The sequence below is a fragment of the Pomacea canaliculata genome, linkage group LG14 (assembly GCF_003073045.1).
Source record: "Pomacea canaliculata isolate SZHN2017 linkage group LG14, ASM307304v1, whole genome shotgun sequence".
NCBI lineage: Eukaryota > Metazoa > Mollusca > Gastropoda > Architaenioglossa > Ampullariidae > Pomacea > Pomacea canaliculata.
The window spans coordinates 10,983,698-11,002,348 of record NC_037603.1 but is presented as its reverse complement, the minus strand read 5'-3'; the positions used below and the strand labels follow the sequence as shown (position 1 = coordinate 11,002,348).

Here is an 18,651-nt window from a genome sequence, read left to right as displayed (position 1 = left end):
CTTTAAGTCCGTTGAAAAATTGAAATGTGATCATTCATTCAGGGGAAGTTATCGTAAAATGTCAGTACAAAGCCCTGTAGCTATGTCCCCTTAATTGCGGGTACACTACTAGGAACAAACTTAAAAGAGACCATCGTGGGCAGTCATTATTCAAATATTTTTTCTTCCTATATTTAGGGCAAATATTCAAGTATTAAAGTCTTTCTCTCTCTCTGTGAGCTGTGATATATACCTAAAAGATAATAAAAAAATAAGCAACTGCATTGGCTATAATCTAAACGTACGGGGTTCTTGCAATTTTATTCATTTGTTATATTAGTTTTCTTTGAGTCCTAAGCACTTAAGAATTTTTACTAACTTTGGTGGCTTAAGTCCTAGTAATAATATTAAGTAGGAAATAGTAAGAAGCATTTCAAAGTAACGATAATTATTCAAATCTAAAACAAAATGTCTACGATGTGTGCTTGTCGCGTTGCTTCATTCAGTTTGTCTATACTCCCAAAAGCCAAATAATATTCGGAAAAAAAAACCACGTACTACGAGTAATAAATTCTGATTTTATTTTTTGTTTTTTGTTTTTTTAATTTTTTTTTTTTTAAAGCAGACCGACCGTGTATGTGAGAAGCTGCTGATCTGCGCGTAGTTTGTATCAATGGCCGGGACGTTTGGGGGCATATCCGGTCGGCGCACACTCCGCGGCAGTTTGCGGGTCACCGCTTGCTCGCTGAACACACGCAGATTTTTTTTTTAACAACGCGGTCCCGCTGCTCGAGCGAGTCACGGCACAGCAAGTGTCAGCTGGCAGTTGACAACTTACTTCAACGTGTCTTTTGTCTCCAGTGTTGTCTCCACCCGACACTGTGCGGCCTCACGGGGTGTGTGTGAATAGCAGCAGTGGGAAAAGTTTCCATAGGGCAAAGGACGAAGATGAAGATTTCAGCGCGTGCGGTTCTGTGTCTGTCACTTTGCATTCTGTCATCGCCTGTCGCCGACTGCCAGGTAAGGGTCAAGGTGAACACACGTCTCAGTCCAGACACGCATGTGACACACTTTCTGACTGATCTTGTGATTTGTAGACAGGTGTGCTGTATGGATTGGTCTCGCACTTTGACCTCCATATTTAAACAAGACGCTTGTAAGAATTCTAATTCGCCTCAATTAAACTATTTAATTGTAATCAGCGTATACTATTTTAAAGACAGTTAAAATGTTGATGTTTGCTTATTTTTGCAATAACCTTGTTTATTATGGAATAAGAAATAATTGCTCTATCCATTAATCCTTAATCTCGTTAAGCAGGCAAGCTTGACACAATGATAATCTTTTAGACAAACTGATAAACGAGGTTGTTCTTTATCAATGTGTTAACTAACCTCCACACCCAAGACCTGACATTCAAACTTTATTGAAATAATTTATTACATGAATAAAGAAGAAATGTGGGACGGCTATTCACAGCGGTGGAGTAATGAAACCTCAAGTGCGGCCTCTTATTTTCAAGTATTTGAATGTCAACGTTTGGTTCCGGTTGTATCTCAAACATCATCTTGTCACAACACTTGACGATGAGGCTGTGGGCTTATAATTAAAATCTTCACTCGTGTGTCAATCATGTTCGTAGTATGTGTGTCATGTCTGTGTCTAAATGAAGTATATGACGAATACGTACACAAGAAACATGTACATAATGTATATATCTAAAATACGCCTGTTGGTAATATACATAGATTGAATAATATGTTTAAATGTTGATATGGAGTCTTGTATGGCTGTTCTGACCCTAAAGAAAGTTACTCTTCCCTTCTTCACTCCCCACTTCCTCTGCCCTCTCTCCCTCCCAGCGCGCCCGGTGGGTCAAAGGTTGATGCTTATCACCAGCAGACTGAGAATAACTGTCCTGGATTCAGATCTCGTTAGGAGCGCTGTTCTTTTTCTGTTTATGCAACTGTCTGTGACCTAGTCGTTGGGTTTCCCCATTTCTCTCCATTTGTTTCCCCACCGACTTCATTCCTTGTCACAGCACGTGCACTGTATACAGATAAAACATGTATTTGTTAAGTGAATATTCTTCTGTTTACGAGTAGTACAAGTTTAAGCAAGTACTGAACACACGAGTTTGTAATAAAGATGACGACCTGCGTGGGAGATGGTTCAAACACAGGATTCCATGTCCCTAATGGTCTCCAGGTCCATCCCAAGATTGCCTGAAGGTCATGGGATTTCTAACGGAACGGCGGTTAATTTGCAGTGGATCCCTCTGTAGACATCACTCCACAATATAGTTGTTCCTCCCTCAGACCTTGACACAAATATACTTTAGTTCGTCCTCCCTACACACGTGGCAGTCACAAGTGCTTTGTTGTAGCCCTTCACCAGTGGATGTGTGGGTGGGTGTGTGTTGTGGGGGGGATGCTGGTTGTGTACTCCATGATACCGCAGTCCCACATCCCTGCGGACATGCGCTCTGTACGTGATATCCCCATTACGTTTTGTAATCCCCACCAGGTTCCACGCTCACAACAAAGTGCAGTGTGTAATGGGAAAGCTGGGGATGTGACTCTCCGAGCTCATGTTGCTGGGTAATTGGTCCGCAGCCAGCCTCAGTCTCGCTGTACTTGCAGACGTGAAACTCTGACATTTGTCTGATTACGTCTGCCGTCTCTGTCTCTCGGCATGACCGACTTACAGGACTAGTGCGCCGGAATTGTCTTCTTTATAATTTGGAAAAATTTCATACTGTTTGTTACATACTGTGTAAAATACTATCTCCCCAAATCTGTATGAGTGAAATCGTTTTCCAGAAAAACATCATGCACACAGAGGTCAAAATCGTGACGTCACAGTTGTACTCAGATACGTCTGATTAACATTTGGTCCGAACTCTCTGATTGGTATGGGGATATAGTGTCTTCCACTGAGCTTTACCCAGTGATTGGAAGCAATTTTGCGCACTGTAGTCTTAAGTGCTAATAAATGTTTTGGAGCTGATGTCCACGGAGGAGAAGAAGAAGAGCTTGAAAAAGCGTTTGTTATCTACAGTCTTTAAAAACGTAAACCAGATGGTTGACTATAAAAAGAGAAGACCATTGCACGAGTAACAAAGTGTATCAGAACACTGGGTTCTGTGTCTAAAGTTCTGGGCCTGTTGTGAAGGGGTTTGGCATCCTGGGTTTTCCTGTGCCTGTTGTGATGGACCTGACCCCGGACAGACATTTAATAGTCTGCTGAAATGTGAGATCTGTGTCCGTCTGCACCTAATCGTTCACTTTTTCCTTTTCTTTTTTATACAATATTCTTCCTGAGACCTGTGTTGTTTTACAAAATTCCCATACATAAATCGTTTCCATAAACTATAGACATTGTGTGCATAAAATATTTCCCAGGAAGTATGCACACTAATTATAGCTTTTTCTTTTCTATTCTTGTGTGCATGTGTATGCGCTGGTGTGAGAGAGAGAGGGAAATATAAAGCTGATTTATTTACTCAATGTGTGTCTTGTCTGTGAGGGGTGCATCCACATCATAATGATGATGATGTCGACCACGACGTAGAAGGTGATGATGATGGTGCTGATTTTTTTTTTCTACTACTATAAGGAAGAGAAAGAACAAAAATTAATAGCAGCCATTTTGTAGCAGTTCGCTCTCAATGATCTGCTGACCCATCCTGTCACAAGTCCTGTGTAGGTTTGTGTACCCGGGTACATCAGGCGTGAGTGACTCACCCATACAGGTGCGCAACATCGATCGCCCTCTTTCTGATTCTCGCACCTGGCGACGCAGAAGGCAGTTACCTTGTTTCTTCTTCTTGCCATTGCGTGGGACGGAGTTGGGGGCAGGCAGGACACCCTAATATATCACATTAATTCTCGCGAGATGACGTTTCCATGAGTGGTGCTACTGTTGTCAACTGGCCGGGAGAAAGAGTTCGGGAGAAGGGAGTTGGGAGTAAGGGCGGGGGCGAGGATGGATGAGGACAATACAAATTTTCTGATAAGGCTCGCGTGTCATTTTTTTTTCCACCCGTATGAGGAGTCATAAACATGCCTTGCCTCGGACGAAAGATAATGTTGCTTAGAGACTGTTAAGACTGGGCAAAATGGCTTGATCCCAGCTTAACAAGCCCACGAGAGGACTTTTTAAATTCCCGGCGTTAGGGACATAACTCCTATTGTTCTTGCCCCCAGAAGTTGTTGCCCCATTAGAGCCTTCAAGGCTTTACGCCGAGTGCAGAGCTATTTTCAAATTCTTTTCGACTCATTAAAATAAGCTAAATTTCAAGTATAATTTTTTTAACTCTTTCTTTCGTGAAGCCTTTGAATAAGACAGTTTTTCCCATTGGTTTGGAGTTAGCTTAGGCTCGTGGTACTCGTGACGTCACAAAAGTATGCTCGCCGAGTAGGCGATGTTTATTAACACAAACTCGAAGTTGGCTGCGGTCTTCGTGTGGTCTTTCGGTAGAATCACGAACTTGTACAACTGGACTGCTGGCAGAGGATTTTTTTTCCATTTAACTACTAAAACGAGGCAGGCTACTACAAAGCTTCCGGTTTAGTCACATTCTTTGTTTAGGCTCGCCGAGACTAACAGCGGAGAACTTCGCAAGAGCCTAAGCGTTGGTCTTGGCAGACAGGCAGCAGTCCACCTATACATGTCCATGGGTAGAATCAGTTCAACCCAAAAATTATGAAGTCGCACACTTTATTTTCATAAAGTAACTGACGAGAGTATAATGCTATCTTAATGAGTCACCTAATTTGAGCTTTTATTTCATATTTCAGTTGGTTTAACATTAAAACGGAGTTCATTTTATATATATATCATATTTGACTCTTCACGTGTTTTAGACTAAAAAATACGTTTTGTCCATGAATATTGCTTTAGAATGTTGTAAGTCATAAATAATATATTTAACACACAAAGTAACAACTGTTAAAAAATTTTGTCGACTTTCATTCATCAAAATTCACCATAACTTCTTATCAAGATTGTAGCAAAAATGTATTTCTGAAGACAAAATGGGATCCAGTGACGACGAAATTATATTACAAGAGAGTTTTATGATGGGACTTGTTCGACTGAAAGTCTACCCCGGGTATTATAAAGAGAAGGTGTGTCAGTGTTGGCTCTGTCGTAAACACTTGGTATATGACTCTGTTTTAAGTGCCCTAGAGGTGCTAACAAATTACTGAGTGCCTGGGAATGAGGTTAGGATGAATGTAGAAAGGAGAGCGAGAAATTTGGAACGAGTTACTCATGAGTTCGTTTGTCACAACGGGCGTTGTTGTGTTCTTTGAATTAGTTTCATTTAAATTAATGTTATTTAGGCCGGTGTAAATCGTGTTCATCAGTCGGTCACAGTTAACAGTATTTTTTCCACAGCACACACACTCTCTCTATCTCACTGTTATTGGCATGCACTCACACACTCTCACTTCTCTCACAAACTTTCTTTTATTTTTTTTACACCCATCTGATTGATTAACTGGACAATTATCTGTTTTGTACTTGCAGGGGAATAATACTTGTCCTGACCCCAGCAAGACCATTGAGAGCATCACCCACCTGAGGGTGGGCGTCCTTCTGGTGAGATGCTCACAAAATAGTGGTCATTGTAGTGAGATCGTGCTGAGTATACTATTGTTTATTACTGTAACCCTTGCTGTGATTTTTCTAAACATTAAATGGATACAAGATGTAGATGCATTCATACAACTGACGACTATAATATTGCATGGTTTGTGTGCGTGTGTTTGTATGCGAATGTTTATTTGTCCAATAGGACCCTCCTTATGTACAACGATCGCCCAACACAGTCAACCACTACGAAGGAGTATTTATAGACGTACTAAATGAACTCTGCCAACGGGTGGGCATGACCTTCACGATCACCGGCAATGAAGACCTCTACGGCTATCAACAAGATGATGGAAACTGGACAGGTCTCATTGGGTCGCTGGCCAGAAATGTAAGTCAGTGGTCTACGTCTGGACAGATGGATGTCTAGCAGTTCTTGTGTGTGTGTGTGTCAGGGAGGGAGGAGGATAGCTACATAACAAACAAAACAAAAATATGTGCCGGAGACGAGATTTGAACCAGCAACCAGATACTCCGTTTTCGTAAATATCCCAAAATTCTATATCCCCACTCCGCGCGCACGCAGGCACGCACACACTTTTCTCACTTGGTCGGCTGAGGTCGTATGATGTGAACTAGTACCTATAAAAAATTCACCTTGATAAATGGTGAGTGTGAGTGTGCAGTTATGCATGGATGCGCCTAGTATTGCCTGTCACTGAAGCTTTTATTTATCAACCTTTGTTATTTTTCTGGCTTTAGGAGACTGACCTGGCCGTTGCACCTTTGACGATAACATCTGGGAGAGAAAAAACCATAGACTTCACACATCCTGTCTTATACGCTGGGCTTCGAATTCTGTATAAGGTAAACAGCGGGGGATAAGAACGGGTCTGATGGTAATAATCGTGGAAGCTGGTCTCAAGCACACCATTGCGTGTCCAGGCAACATAGCTACTCGTGTTGAGAAGACGGTGAAGGTCCTCAGCATGCGGTCTGCAGCCTCCCATTGCATGCAATCTTCGATAAGTCAATTAAGTTCTGATTCAGAAAGCAGCCGATGGTTATTATGACGGTTATATGGGAGCTCAACTCACAATGTTTGTGGCCTAACTTCCGCAGACAGAAATATGGTTTCAAACATTTTTATTGTTTTCAAAAAAATTATTTTTAGGACATCACCCTAACGGTTATTGTAAGCGCAGCTTTCTGGAGATTCCCCATGTCAGCCATATCAGACCTGCTTGTTTATTTGTCCTTAGAATGAAATTCATTTTGAGATGAATTTGATAATCATATTTACATGTCTGTCTTTTTTATTGTTCAAGTCTGTAAATAATAAACAAATAACGAAGAAACACACTACTGTCTCCAGATTCCCAGCTCATGGACGGAGGGGGAGCCGTTTGCACTCATGTTGACGCCGTTCACGGTGGGGCTGTGGATCATGGTCCTCTTGATGTTTATCGCCGTCTCCGTCCTCTTCTACGTCATCGGCCGCTTCAGCCCGTACGAGGACCACGCCTTTGTGGGCAAGGCCGCCACTTACGAGGGCCTGACCCTGGTCAACAGCTTCCTTTATGTCTTCAGCTCTCTCAGTTCCAAGGTTGGTTTGGTGCCGACTGTGAGGGCCTTGGACACCATCACTAACACGAGCGCATCACACTCTTCTTTTCCTGTACACAATCTAAGCAGCTTCAGAAGTTTTAAGAATTTCGTTAATTTTAATCCTTTCATACAGTTTTCCACTCCTATCACACTTTTATATGTGGATGAAGGTATGCAGAATTTTTACTGAATATTGTCGTTGGTTTTCAGATTTTGTTAGTTAAATTTTTCTATGAAACTAATATAATTCCTGATTCGATTTTGTTGAGATGTGCTTACGAAGAAAGTTTATCTCAAGTATCATTTCATAAATTTTAAACTGGAAAAACTGGTAGACTATTTATGCATGTAGCTGACTGGCCTTGCTGTTTGCTGGCCTTACCACTTATCGCACGGCTGTCACGTGACTTGTTGCGCTGCTGACTTGAACATCGTTGTGTGCAGGCTACACGGCGGCTCCACGGTCCATGTCAGGGCGAGTGTTGGCGGCTTTCTGGTGGATGTTCACCATGCTGGTCATCGCCGCCTACACGGCCAGCCTCGCTGCTATTTTTCTGGCCATGAAGCCCAGCGTCAAGACTCTGCCCTTTGCCACCTTTGATGAGCTGTCCAAGCAGAACGAGGTACGTCTGCTGTCCCTCCCTTTCCCATTCTTTTTCACGGTTTTATTTTTTTTTTTTTTCAAGTGCTGATCTGCTGGAACAGCGTCCATTGTATGTGTTTGTGTGTGTAATTTTTTTCAATGCCCCACTGCCGTTCACAATAAACCCAACTTTTACTAATACCCATTTAAATCTGAATTGCCCTCTGGGATAAATAAATTGTTATCTTAAACAGGTAGCATATGGAATCGTGAAGAATGGATCCACTATGCGGTACCTGCAGAAGTCCAACAGACCATTGCAGAAAAGACTCTGGGGCACCATTAATGCCAACCTTAATAAAGTTGCTACCGCGAGTATCAACGAGGGGGTCAAACGTGTGATCGAGGGCGATGGCAAATACGCTTTCATCATGGAAGGTGGGTAGTACCTCCCCACAGTCGGTGAGCCTGTCTTTCAGCGAGAGATCCACTGTCTTTCCTTTTCTTCCTTAATGAAATGTGGTTTTTAGTGATAGAGGATCGTTTTGGCGTTTAAATGTTTAGATGATTTGCAGGTCCGATGGCGGAGCACTTAGCGCAGCAAGCCGCCATGTTCTCTGATGGCCATTGGCGAGCCCTCAACGAGCATGCCTTCGGCTTCGCTTGCCGCTCACAGACCGATGTGTGCACTAAACTCAACCATGCAATTTTGGAGCTTCACGAGGAAGACTTCATCTACGAGTATGTCAGGGAGCTGGGGGAGCCTCCAGCTTGGATTTCCTCCCTTGAAACATGTCTTCCAAGCAGATCTTTTCTCATCTTCCTTTGGCCTTTTCTCTTCCCTCCTTCTTGCCCCTCCCATTCTTTTTCCTCCTCCCTTACTCCTCCTCCTCTTCATCATCATCATCATCATTTCTTATAACAATTAATCGTTTGGTGAGTAGGGGTAGGGTGGGGAAAGAAGCACTGTACTAAATCTCGTCTTTTCTCACCTCGCATTGTCTCATCTCTCAGCTTTTCGTCTGCTTGTAATGGTTGTCAGTCGTTCATGTTAATGTTTGATAATAAAAGTGTGGGTGGCTATCGTCTAGGAGTATTATTTGTTTTATTGACTTTACAATATTGTTGTCCACCGCTCAGCCGACGTTACCTGGCGCTTGTCTCTCACCTGTAGGTCGCAGCAGAAGTGGATGAGCGAAGGCTGTCTGTCCAAAGACCAAGCAGAGTATGTCTTCCACGGTCTGCCCTTCTTCGACAGCTTCGGCGGCACTCCGGACTTCTTTGCCTTCGGACGGTCACATTACGACGGTTCAGCATCGGCTTCCTGCTCATCTTCATCGGCATCTGCGTCAGTGCCTTCGTCCTCGTCGCGGAATCTTTATCGCTAAGCGACGTGGAACAGCGGTGAGGTTTTTTTTTCTTCTTTTTAATTTTGTTCTTTGCTTTTCTTTTTGTTTGTGCAAACATTTAAATCGTGTATACTGTGTAGTAATGATCATGATCATAATCATGATACTTTCATGTTTATTCGTCTCATTAGAGAAAGGCAGCATTTACCGTCTTCAGCAGTTAAGATTGTTGTATTGTTCCACAGGTACCTCAACGGTTACCACGTGGCCGAGATGACCAGCAGCCGATTGAGGGGGACTTTCGAGACGAGGTGTAGCTGTGAACTGACTTTACCCACGTGACCTGCGCTTATGCAGCCTAAACTACCACATTCTTAGCTTTTTTTTAACTTTGGAAGTTCAATTTTAAATCGTCAGTGCATATTGTTTTAGCTGAGGTTTGTATTTTACGGGAGTGTCTGGTGTGTGTACCCTCGTGCAAATCTTGATAGATGAGACAAGACTTTACCTCCCTTTGCATGTGATGGGCTGCTTCCCTTTGTTGGCAGACTGGCAGATGAAACCCGACCAAATAATCCTTGCGTGGGAAGGTTATTAAATGTATTGTATTTAATACAGTTGTGTAAAGATGTGCTTTCTTACCATTGTTGTTATCCAGCATTTTCGGGACAAGAACCCTTGGATACCACAGGTGTCTTTGCGCTTCATTGACTAAGTGTGGTGTGGGTTCAGGGTTCAGTGGCTGAAATGACGAGCGATTGGTACAAGCTGCTTGATGTTCAGAATAGCATGAACTGTTTGCATGGTGGTCCAAATGTGGTTGTCAATCTTCTGGTGACAGTCTTCATTTCAGTGTGTAACACATCCGTATGAAAGCTGATCACGTGGTTCACTGTCTTAAATTTTTTTTCCATTCTCTTCTCTATGCCCCCGAGTCACTTCCTCTTCACCCTTTCGTAGTAGGAAATTATCACTACTTCCAACCGCGTTTCAAATAAATGTACAAACCTGTTTAACCAGCAAGACTGGTGGTACCCAAATCAGCATGGGAACTCAACAAGGAACGCAAGTTCACACAAATGCCATATTTTGCGCAAAGGGGATTATCAAGCCCAAACAAACGCCCTCTTTACGCAGAGAGAAGCTTTATCAAGCCTAGACAAACATCCTGACAACACAAAAAAGATAGTTTAACAACCCTAGACAAAGAAACCCCGGCGCTTGTGTAGTTTTCTCAACTCAGGACAAACATCATCTTTGCGAGCATCCACGGGCTTTAGTAACCATACGACCACGTGAATGTTTGAAAGATTTGTGTGAATCATTTTTTTTCCTTTAAGATGGGATATATTTGTTGCTTCGAGCTTATTTAGTAAAGTTTACTGTTTCCATTGCTTTATTCAATCAGAAAATACTTGTCAATGACATTCTGTCCAATGTGTGAACATTTCCAAAACCATTTCATGCGGTCACTTCCAGTCCAGTATTATCAATATTCCATGGGTACATATTTTTCATCCCAAAGCTTATCGTTTTCGTTTTTATTTCTTGACTCTTTTTTTTTTTACATGATTTGAGAAGGAGTCTTTGGGTCTTTTTTCATGTGGTTTTAGAAATAATCTTATTTTTAATTGATTTTAGACGTCAGGTGACATTTTTGTAATAATTGTCAAGATTTGTCTTGTGATTGCTGATGGAAAATTGAAAAATAATACAAGGTTATGATCATTAGGTTAATATTTATAGCCATTACTCTTTGTAAAACACTTTCAAAATAGTTATTTCTACTACATCAGTTTATAACATCCCGGTGCTGCAAAAACAGAAAAGAAATTCTTAAATTCTATCTGTCAGTGCGATGCTGCTTTACTACTGTTTCACACATACTTGTTACATTTATCCAAGAATTGTCATTTATTGCTAAGCTAGAATACTTGGTTGCATAAGCTTTATGGTGTTTTCTGAGTGTGGTTTTGGAGGGTTTTTGGTCACAGCTGCTAACCTGTACTGCTCACGAACACACAAAGGGAGAGAGAGAACAAGAGATTGGGATTGTTGCGACAGTGGTGAATTATTTGATAATTGCTGTACAGCCTTCAGTTTTGTGCTTTGCTTAGATACATCTTGACTAAAGGTAGTTGAGACTTAGTTATTGCAGGTGCTAATTCGGTGAATAACTTCCGAATCCATTGGCATCTTTTGCTATTTTTCCTCACATTATGACTGAATATTTATAGACATAATTTGATTGACATATTATGCATAATATATTCTAATGAACTATTAAATGTACGTTTATTAATTAAATAAATCGCTTTTCGATAGTCTCTTGTCGGTATAGTTGTTGGATGCGGGGTTAAACCAGATAATGTATAGTGTAACCACAACATGTAGTTAACACTCGCGCACAATAATAGTCAATTCACAATTTTTGTCTTAGAAAGTCTCCCTATTTCTGAGCATGCTCACCCAAAACTACATTTACATGGAATCTTTCACAATTAAAAACATGTTTGTCCACATAAAAGATAAAGGGAAAAAGGTTCACTTTTTAAAGCGATTAGTAAAGCATGACTACTTATGGGTACCGGTCTCGGGTGGGAGTCTCACCTCCCTTACATTGTACATGCCATGGCTTATGGTAGGGAATTATCCGTTACTTAGAAAAAAATATCTTGAAGACAGACCTGGAACACATTGCATTCTGATTATCGGCAGAAACGGCATTTCCGAATATTGTTCAGGTAAACTCAGGTGCCAACAGTTCCTGAAGCACGCCTGTAGAACTGAAAAATGAAGGATTGTCCTGTACTTATTGAAGTGAAATTCCAATATCAATTAACTGATAAGCCTACGACTTGGGACTTAAAGTAATGTAAGGGGTAGTACGGTCAGATCTTGTCGACATTGCATAACATGGACAGAACCTTCAATAATGTCCTCACATATCACAACGATAATAAGATTTCCTCACCTTGCGAATGAAGCAATAAAGACAATTTCGAGGATATCGTGGCATGAAAACACCTACATTCTATTACCCACCTAGCTATGGTCGAAGTTTAGTTATTTATTACGAGCACAGGTCCCTGACACTCATTTTTCTGAACATTGTGTCCAATTTATCAGGAGAAGACCTCTGGAAACCACCGGCGGGACGTCCCCGGTTTTCGAGCAGAGAAAAAAAATCTTAATTATTTTCTCGATATTTGTGTTTCTTCTGTTCGAAGCAGGAACAAGAAAGTTGAAATGTGTCTTTTATTTGTATGGTGTGTCACCATTCGGTAAGAAAGGCATCGAGAAATAGTATTTTTACTAATTTTGTTAGTCAGGCGGGATTGATGCAGATGCTTGCAAGTCTGTCCGATGTGCAAATGTTGCAGTAATATAATTAGTAAAGATAAACATGTAAACTCTCGCCTCTGCAGTCACACTTGAAATCATAAAGCTTATAAAACAGGACAAGACATGGAAATTATAATAAGCTGTGTTTATTGTCAATACCAAGCATGAAACCTACTTTTATTGAGTGTCTTATCTTCTCATTGACAAAGTATAGTACTTTCGGTTATGAACTAATATAAGTTTTAGAGGAAAATTGACACAGGTATGACCACGCAGTTTGCGTTTGTCTCCCTTTCAAATCATTTCAACCATTAATTCACTCACACATTATGTCATTCGTAGTTTTATGATTAATTTATTATATGTGACTCAGAGGGTTGTAGTATAGTAATTCAGTAATTTGTAAGTAACAGAGCCTAAACGTGGTCTCTCTTTCAATCGACAAGGTTACATCAACGCGGTCCTGCAGGTGAGGAAGATCATCAGATCATCTAAGGCAGAGCATTCTGGGCCAGGTAGATAGAAGGGGTGGAGGAGTGTTGACGACCTTCTGCTGAGCGGCCTGATTGGCCAGGTAGACGTTGATTGGGGGTGGGGCTACCACGGGGGACTTGGCCTGCTGTTGTTGTCTGTAGATGTTGACCGGGGGAGGGGCAACCGCTTGCTGGGCTCTGTACACGCTGACCGGAGGGGCACGTTGACCCCATTGATGGTGGAGGGCGAGTTGATAGCTGGTCGAGGCTGGAGGGCAGGAGGGTTCAGTCTGGGCCAGAAAACCTTTGCTCCCTGACACAAAGCTTCCACGAAGGGGCCCACTCTGGACGGGAAGCTGACCATGTCAGAATCAGGAAACTGTAGACAAACAGGATTGTCTTTTACAATCATGCACCTTTAAAGTTACATTGAGGAACATAAAAGGGACTACGGGGGTGGCAGGGTTTTACGCCGAGCCAACAACTAAGACTACATCACAGCAAAGCAGCCAACTCTGTAAACAAATGTCACAACAGCGTGCCTGAAACGAGATTCGAACCCTGGATACCCAATCCCCACTATACAGAGAATAAGAGACTACAGACCAAAGAGGGAGACAAACTATGTACATAGAAAGAAAGTAGTTGCCCCCTGCTACCCTTAGTGGCATACGTACGAAAGTGCTCATGATCTGAGCTCTCTCCTGGCCACTCAGGTAGAAGTCGGTGTCCAGGTCAACGATGAAGCAGGCCTCTTGGTAGACGTCCTTCAGCACACTCAGTTTCTGTTGAAGCAAGACCAGGTTTGAACATACACCACATACACCACAAACTACCATGACAACCCTTACTTATCTTGTTAATGTAAAAGAGATAACTTGTTCGTATCTGGCACCCTTTCCCCCTTAAGGGCAAAGTTTAAACAGACGCGAGGAGAGGGATATGTGCCAATCATGTCTTTAATTCCCTCTGAGTGCTAAAAGGTTTTGTTTTGGGATAAACTCCATTGTAAGCATTTTAATATCAGTTTCTCCTCCTTATTTGCGATATTTATCTCGTGCGTTTTATGCAAGCTAGAAGCAAGAATATTTTGTGATGTGAGGCATGATGCTTATCAAGCTGTTCTTCATTCTGTCGGAGGTGAACTGATCAACGTCAGGTGACAGGTGGAGCGTGAATATAGCAATAGTGGAATAATCAAGGTACATCGTTTTCACAAATTTGTAAACTGGACATTCCGAGGTTTATAGATAATGTTTCATTGTTTCAATAAAGATTGTTTAATTGTCAGGCTAAAAACGGCATAATTATGTATAGATTATTAGGAGAAAAAATAATTCAGAGTATTTAAATTATCACAAAGTACATTTTCCATTTACATATTGTGCAAGGACAATTGGTCTTCATTATAACTTATATATGTTAATCGAGTCAAAACACGTGTATAACTTGTGTTGACATATGCAGAATGATGACCTTTTCTACCAATATTTCTAACATTTAAATTAAACAAAAATGTGGGGTTATTTTTTTTACAAAAATGCTTTCAGTTCTGCTAATACTTGGCAAAATAATCGCGGGTATTCCAACAGTACAGGTAGTTTTGTTGCGTACCTTGCTTTTACAATTAAAATATATTTTCCTTTTCTGATTTAAAATCGCTGGCTCCTCTGTTTATACTGTAAACAATAAAAATATCACTAAAGTTTTAGTAAACGAGAAATGTTGTTTACTCACATTTTTCCAGTCGTGGTAGATGGCATTGCGCTCGACGTTTCTCAGGGTTGAGATGAAGAGGTCATCAGGTGCGTTTGGTGCTTGTGCAATCTCTATCACAGATTCTCTCTGAGGAAATACAGGTGGAAATACTGACAATTCGATTGATGTGTGGCAAATTTAATGCATAATAAGTAACTGAGGTACTCTTTCTCATTACGAAAAAAAAAATGCGATTCACGATTATAGAAACACTGGGGTCATCTCGTACTCGGCTATATTTTCTATATCGAGAAAGAAAAACAAATAGAAAATGTTAAATAAAATTATCTAAAATGAATACAAGCAGACAGGTGCAAGTGTGCAAAATAAAAGAAATGAGGCTTTGAACATAATGAAAGATGTAGTTTAAACGCTTCTCACCACTAAGGTAAGGTAATTATTGAATCTGTCTTCTGCAAAGTTTTTGAATTAACCGAAGACTGCTGACAAAGATGATAGCAGCTTCTCCTAAAGCAATGTATCAACAACAACAGCAGCACCAACAACAGCAACAACAAAAATTCTCTTACGTTTTCAGCAGGCAGCGAATGTGCACATCCTAAGAGAACGACCAGAGCCAGAAGAGAGAACGTCGATGTCATCGTTAGTGTCATTGATGGTGACAATGATGGGCAGCTTACAGCAGGTTTCACCGTCTGTGAGTGGTTCAGGAGACCAGTGCAGACGTCAGGGTGCGTTGTGAAGATCTTGGTCCTCCCTCTCCTCCTTTATATACGTTGTCTGTCCCCTTCATGTTCACTAACCGGATGCTGGCGAGTTGTGTCACGAGGACTGTTCCTATCGGTTTGTTCACGGTGTCTGCTGAGTTGTTTCATAGTTACAGCCAAGTAATTCTAATCCCTTTTTATTTTTAAATTGTTTTCTTGGAATGATAGCTTGTTTATGTCTTTATGTAGATGATTACAATCTGAATTATTGCCAAGTGAATCCTCGCATAAGAACCAACATTTTGACTACAACATCACCCAAGGTGTGTTCAAGTGACATATCTTGAGGCCAAAGGACTGACAACTTTGGGCTAGTCCCACCTTGATTAAAGTGAATTTCATTACCAGCGGAGGTCGATGGTTGTTTGTCAGACCTTAGAGGGGTAGTTAATAAAACGTGTAGCCTGGATGGATTAGCTCTTGCGGGTACTTCATAATGAGAAAAGCCGTTTCAATCAGGTCCACCCACTTAATATCTTTGGCTGTTGTCACGACGATAATATGCCTATTTTTCACGACCACGTAGAGGTGGGGAGAGAAAAGGAGACAAATCTGAAGTTCATGCTTGGCATGCTGTTTTATTTCTTAAAAATAAATTTATTTGCTTCTTGTTCTACCTTACAAAAGAATGGCTGTCATCAGCCTTTGAATCATCCTCATCGTGGTCGTCGTCATTGTCGTCAGTCCGTGAGGTCTGATTGGTAGCTGAGTTATTTGAGGATATTAACAGCTCTGGCAAACTTTCTCGGTTCCCTTGCGTGAGCGAAATTCAGTTGCTAGTCCACACAGGACTGTTGCCTACACATTACTTTTTCTGTCTGCCTCATCTTCAAAGTCCCAGTATTCACAGCCTTCAGTATTCATGCTCTATGAGGCCATAAAGGTTATTTACTAAACACAAACTAAAGTAACATGAATGTTTTGCTTAGATGAAATCGTCTGTCTTGTGATAATGCATTCAATTACCTGAGTAATAGCGATTAGGGATAGAAAGTTATCTACCTGGTCAATTAGTCATCTTTTGTTCAGTCAGTCATTCATCCCTTTACCGGGGGTGATCACATGTTCCAAGTAAAAGCATATTAATTAAAAGAAATGTTAAAAACAAAATAAAGCACAATATATAGCAATCTGTATTTACTAGGCCAGAAAACCTTAACTCCATGACAAAGAACATCAATGAAGGGACTCTGGCTGAGAAGCTGACCATAGCATCAGGAGCTGATAACACAGAAGACATAAAAAACCACAATGGGAGGCACTGGTCAGACACTTGAAAAAATAATAAGTTATACCATATATAAGAAAAATAATAAGCTATACTTGGTTGGACATGCTCGCCACCCTCAAGATAGGTTTAAGGTATAAACCTTGTCAGGTGGGGAGCCTATCCAGTTCCTCTTCCCCAGTAGCGGTGCTGGGGACCAGGATGACCGTTTGTCAACTGGTACTACTTTAAAGAGCGGCCCTGTGCTCCTCAAGGAGTGACAAGGACTAAACTAAGTACTTTAAAGATGAATAAAAAATGAACTACTAAATTTGAGAAAAGGGTAAACTCCTCTCAAATTAAATTCAATTTTACAGCAGTTATGAGAGAGTCAAACACATTTTTACTGAAGACAAAATTACACAGCAATGGCTACCTTATAATCAACTTGTTACATAGGTATAAATACTGAATTATATATATATATGAATGACTTTATGATTACATTCAAATTTCCTGATATTAGGTACACTGTTATTGTCATGCTGTTAGGTAGAATGTGTGTGGTTTTGCGGTTGGTAGAGTTGGGTCTAGTGCAACATCTGTCTCGGGTTTATTGCAGTCCAAATCAAGAAATCCAAGGTGCCTGCTGTGATTTCTGTGCTTGAGTTGTGTGAGAACACTAGCATCTGTATCAGACAGGGGGAGAGAGAGATGTCAAAGGAACACATACCTGTTTAAGAGTATTTGTTGTGTAAGGTTTGTCATTTTCAAATATAATGCTTGACTGCAAGTGACAGAGGAAAGATTTAATGAAATTCTGTTTCACTATTTACATAAAAAGAGGATGACAGGTCACATGACCTTGGGTAAAATGTTTGTGTTGGAGGGTATTGGGAGCAGTTTTCGACAAAAGAAGATAAGAACAAGTGTGGATGAAATAGTTCAGATAACTCTGTGACTGGAACAAGAACTGATAAGAGATTGAGTATACATTGTTTTGGACAAAACATTGTTTGCCTAGCTGATGGATGTACTCTTAAATTACTGATACCTCATGTGCATATGTTGTTTGTTTTATATTTTTGAATATTGTATTTTATATTATGTATCTGTACAACAGAATAATAAAAAAAAACAGATAAAACAAATGATCAGCTTTATTAATCCTGTGGGCAATTATTAAGGAAGTGTGCTTAGTCAAAGTAAATTCAGAACAAGTACAAGTTATTATTACACAAGGACTAGGCAAATGGTGCATCATGGACAAACATAAAAACAATCTTACATCTAAAATTATTAAGTTAACCATAGTAAAAATGTAAACAACGAGAGACAGACACATTTACAACATCATATCATGCGCACAGACAACCAACAGTTTAGCAACTACACTGCAGACGACACTCAACGGATACTGTTGTCACATACTTACATAGATGACCATGGTGTGTCTCTTTCCTCAAATTTAGAAGTCATGGTCAAGGTCTACGATACAGCAGGCCTTGAGGTTTTCATCCCTTAGCAGTGAGATTCTGTAGAACAAGACCAGTTGCTAGACCTGCATACATGAACTCATACATCCTCGCTTGTTGTTCTTGAATATCGTAAATTAGTATTATTGTGTTTATCTACTACCGAAAGCTCGATATAACAAGTGACTTTAAAAGCTCCTAGATTTCCTGAGTTTCGATCCCGTCTGTGACTAACTTGGTCGAACTAGGCCAAATGGTATCGGTGTTCCCCACCCCTGCCAGGGTTTGTCTTTATGTCTGATACACTGTAGGAACATTTCTTATGTCTCAGATATCGTTTTCTCTTTGAAGACAAAGTATGTGAAAGTAAATGGGTTCGACTGTTTAATTTATTTTAGTTCGGCATCACCCTACTGCCAATGGTACGACCTACGTTTACTTTACGTCGAAATAACGTTTAACGCCTCATTTTTTCCAGCACCTTGTTAGTTGTATTTCTTTCTTCTACCTTTAAATAATAATCAACAGACTGCCAAAACATAATCTGT

At 40.7% G+C, this 18,651-nt stretch overlaps 1 protein-coding gene and 1 pseudogene across 1 annotated transcript; one reads left to right on the top strand and one right to left on the bottom strand.

Annotated features, from left to right (window-relative positions):
• The first annotated feature begins 639 nt into the window (after window positions 1-639).
• Window positions 640-11,441, top strand: LOC112555607 (annotated as a pseudogene).
• Window positions 11,442-12,588: 1,147 nt separating this feature from the next.
• LOC112555049 lies at window positions 12,589-15,408 on the bottom strand. The gene is made up of 4 exons (XM_025223195.1): window positions 15,224-15,408; window positions 14,673-14,780; window positions 13,613-13,720; window positions 12,589-13,314 (listed from the first exon to the last, which is right to left on the bottom strand). Exons 1-4 carry the CDS (start codon window positions 15,305-15,307, stop codon window positions 13,060-13,062), a joined length of 555 nt encoding a protein of 184 aa, XP_025078980.1. The 5' UTR covers window positions 15,308-15,408; the 3' UTR covers window positions 12,589-13,059.
• Window positions 15,409-18,651: the final 3,243 nt, after the last annotated feature.

Excerpts from the sequence above, each read along its gene's own strand:
- LOC112555049 (XM_025223195.1), bottom strand. The coding sequence starts at position 15,307 with ATGACACTAACGATGACATCGACGTTCTCTCTTCTGGCTCTGGTCGTT. Across the intron at positions 13,721-14,672 it reads TCTACCACGACTGGAAAAAT|AAACTGAGTGTGCTGAAGGA; the intron begins GTGAGTAAACAA and ends TTGCTTCAACAG. Across the intron at positions 13,315-13,612 it reads CTCAGATCATGAGCACTTTC|TTTCCTGATTCTGACATGGT; the intron begins GTACGTATGCCA and ends GTTTGTCTACAG.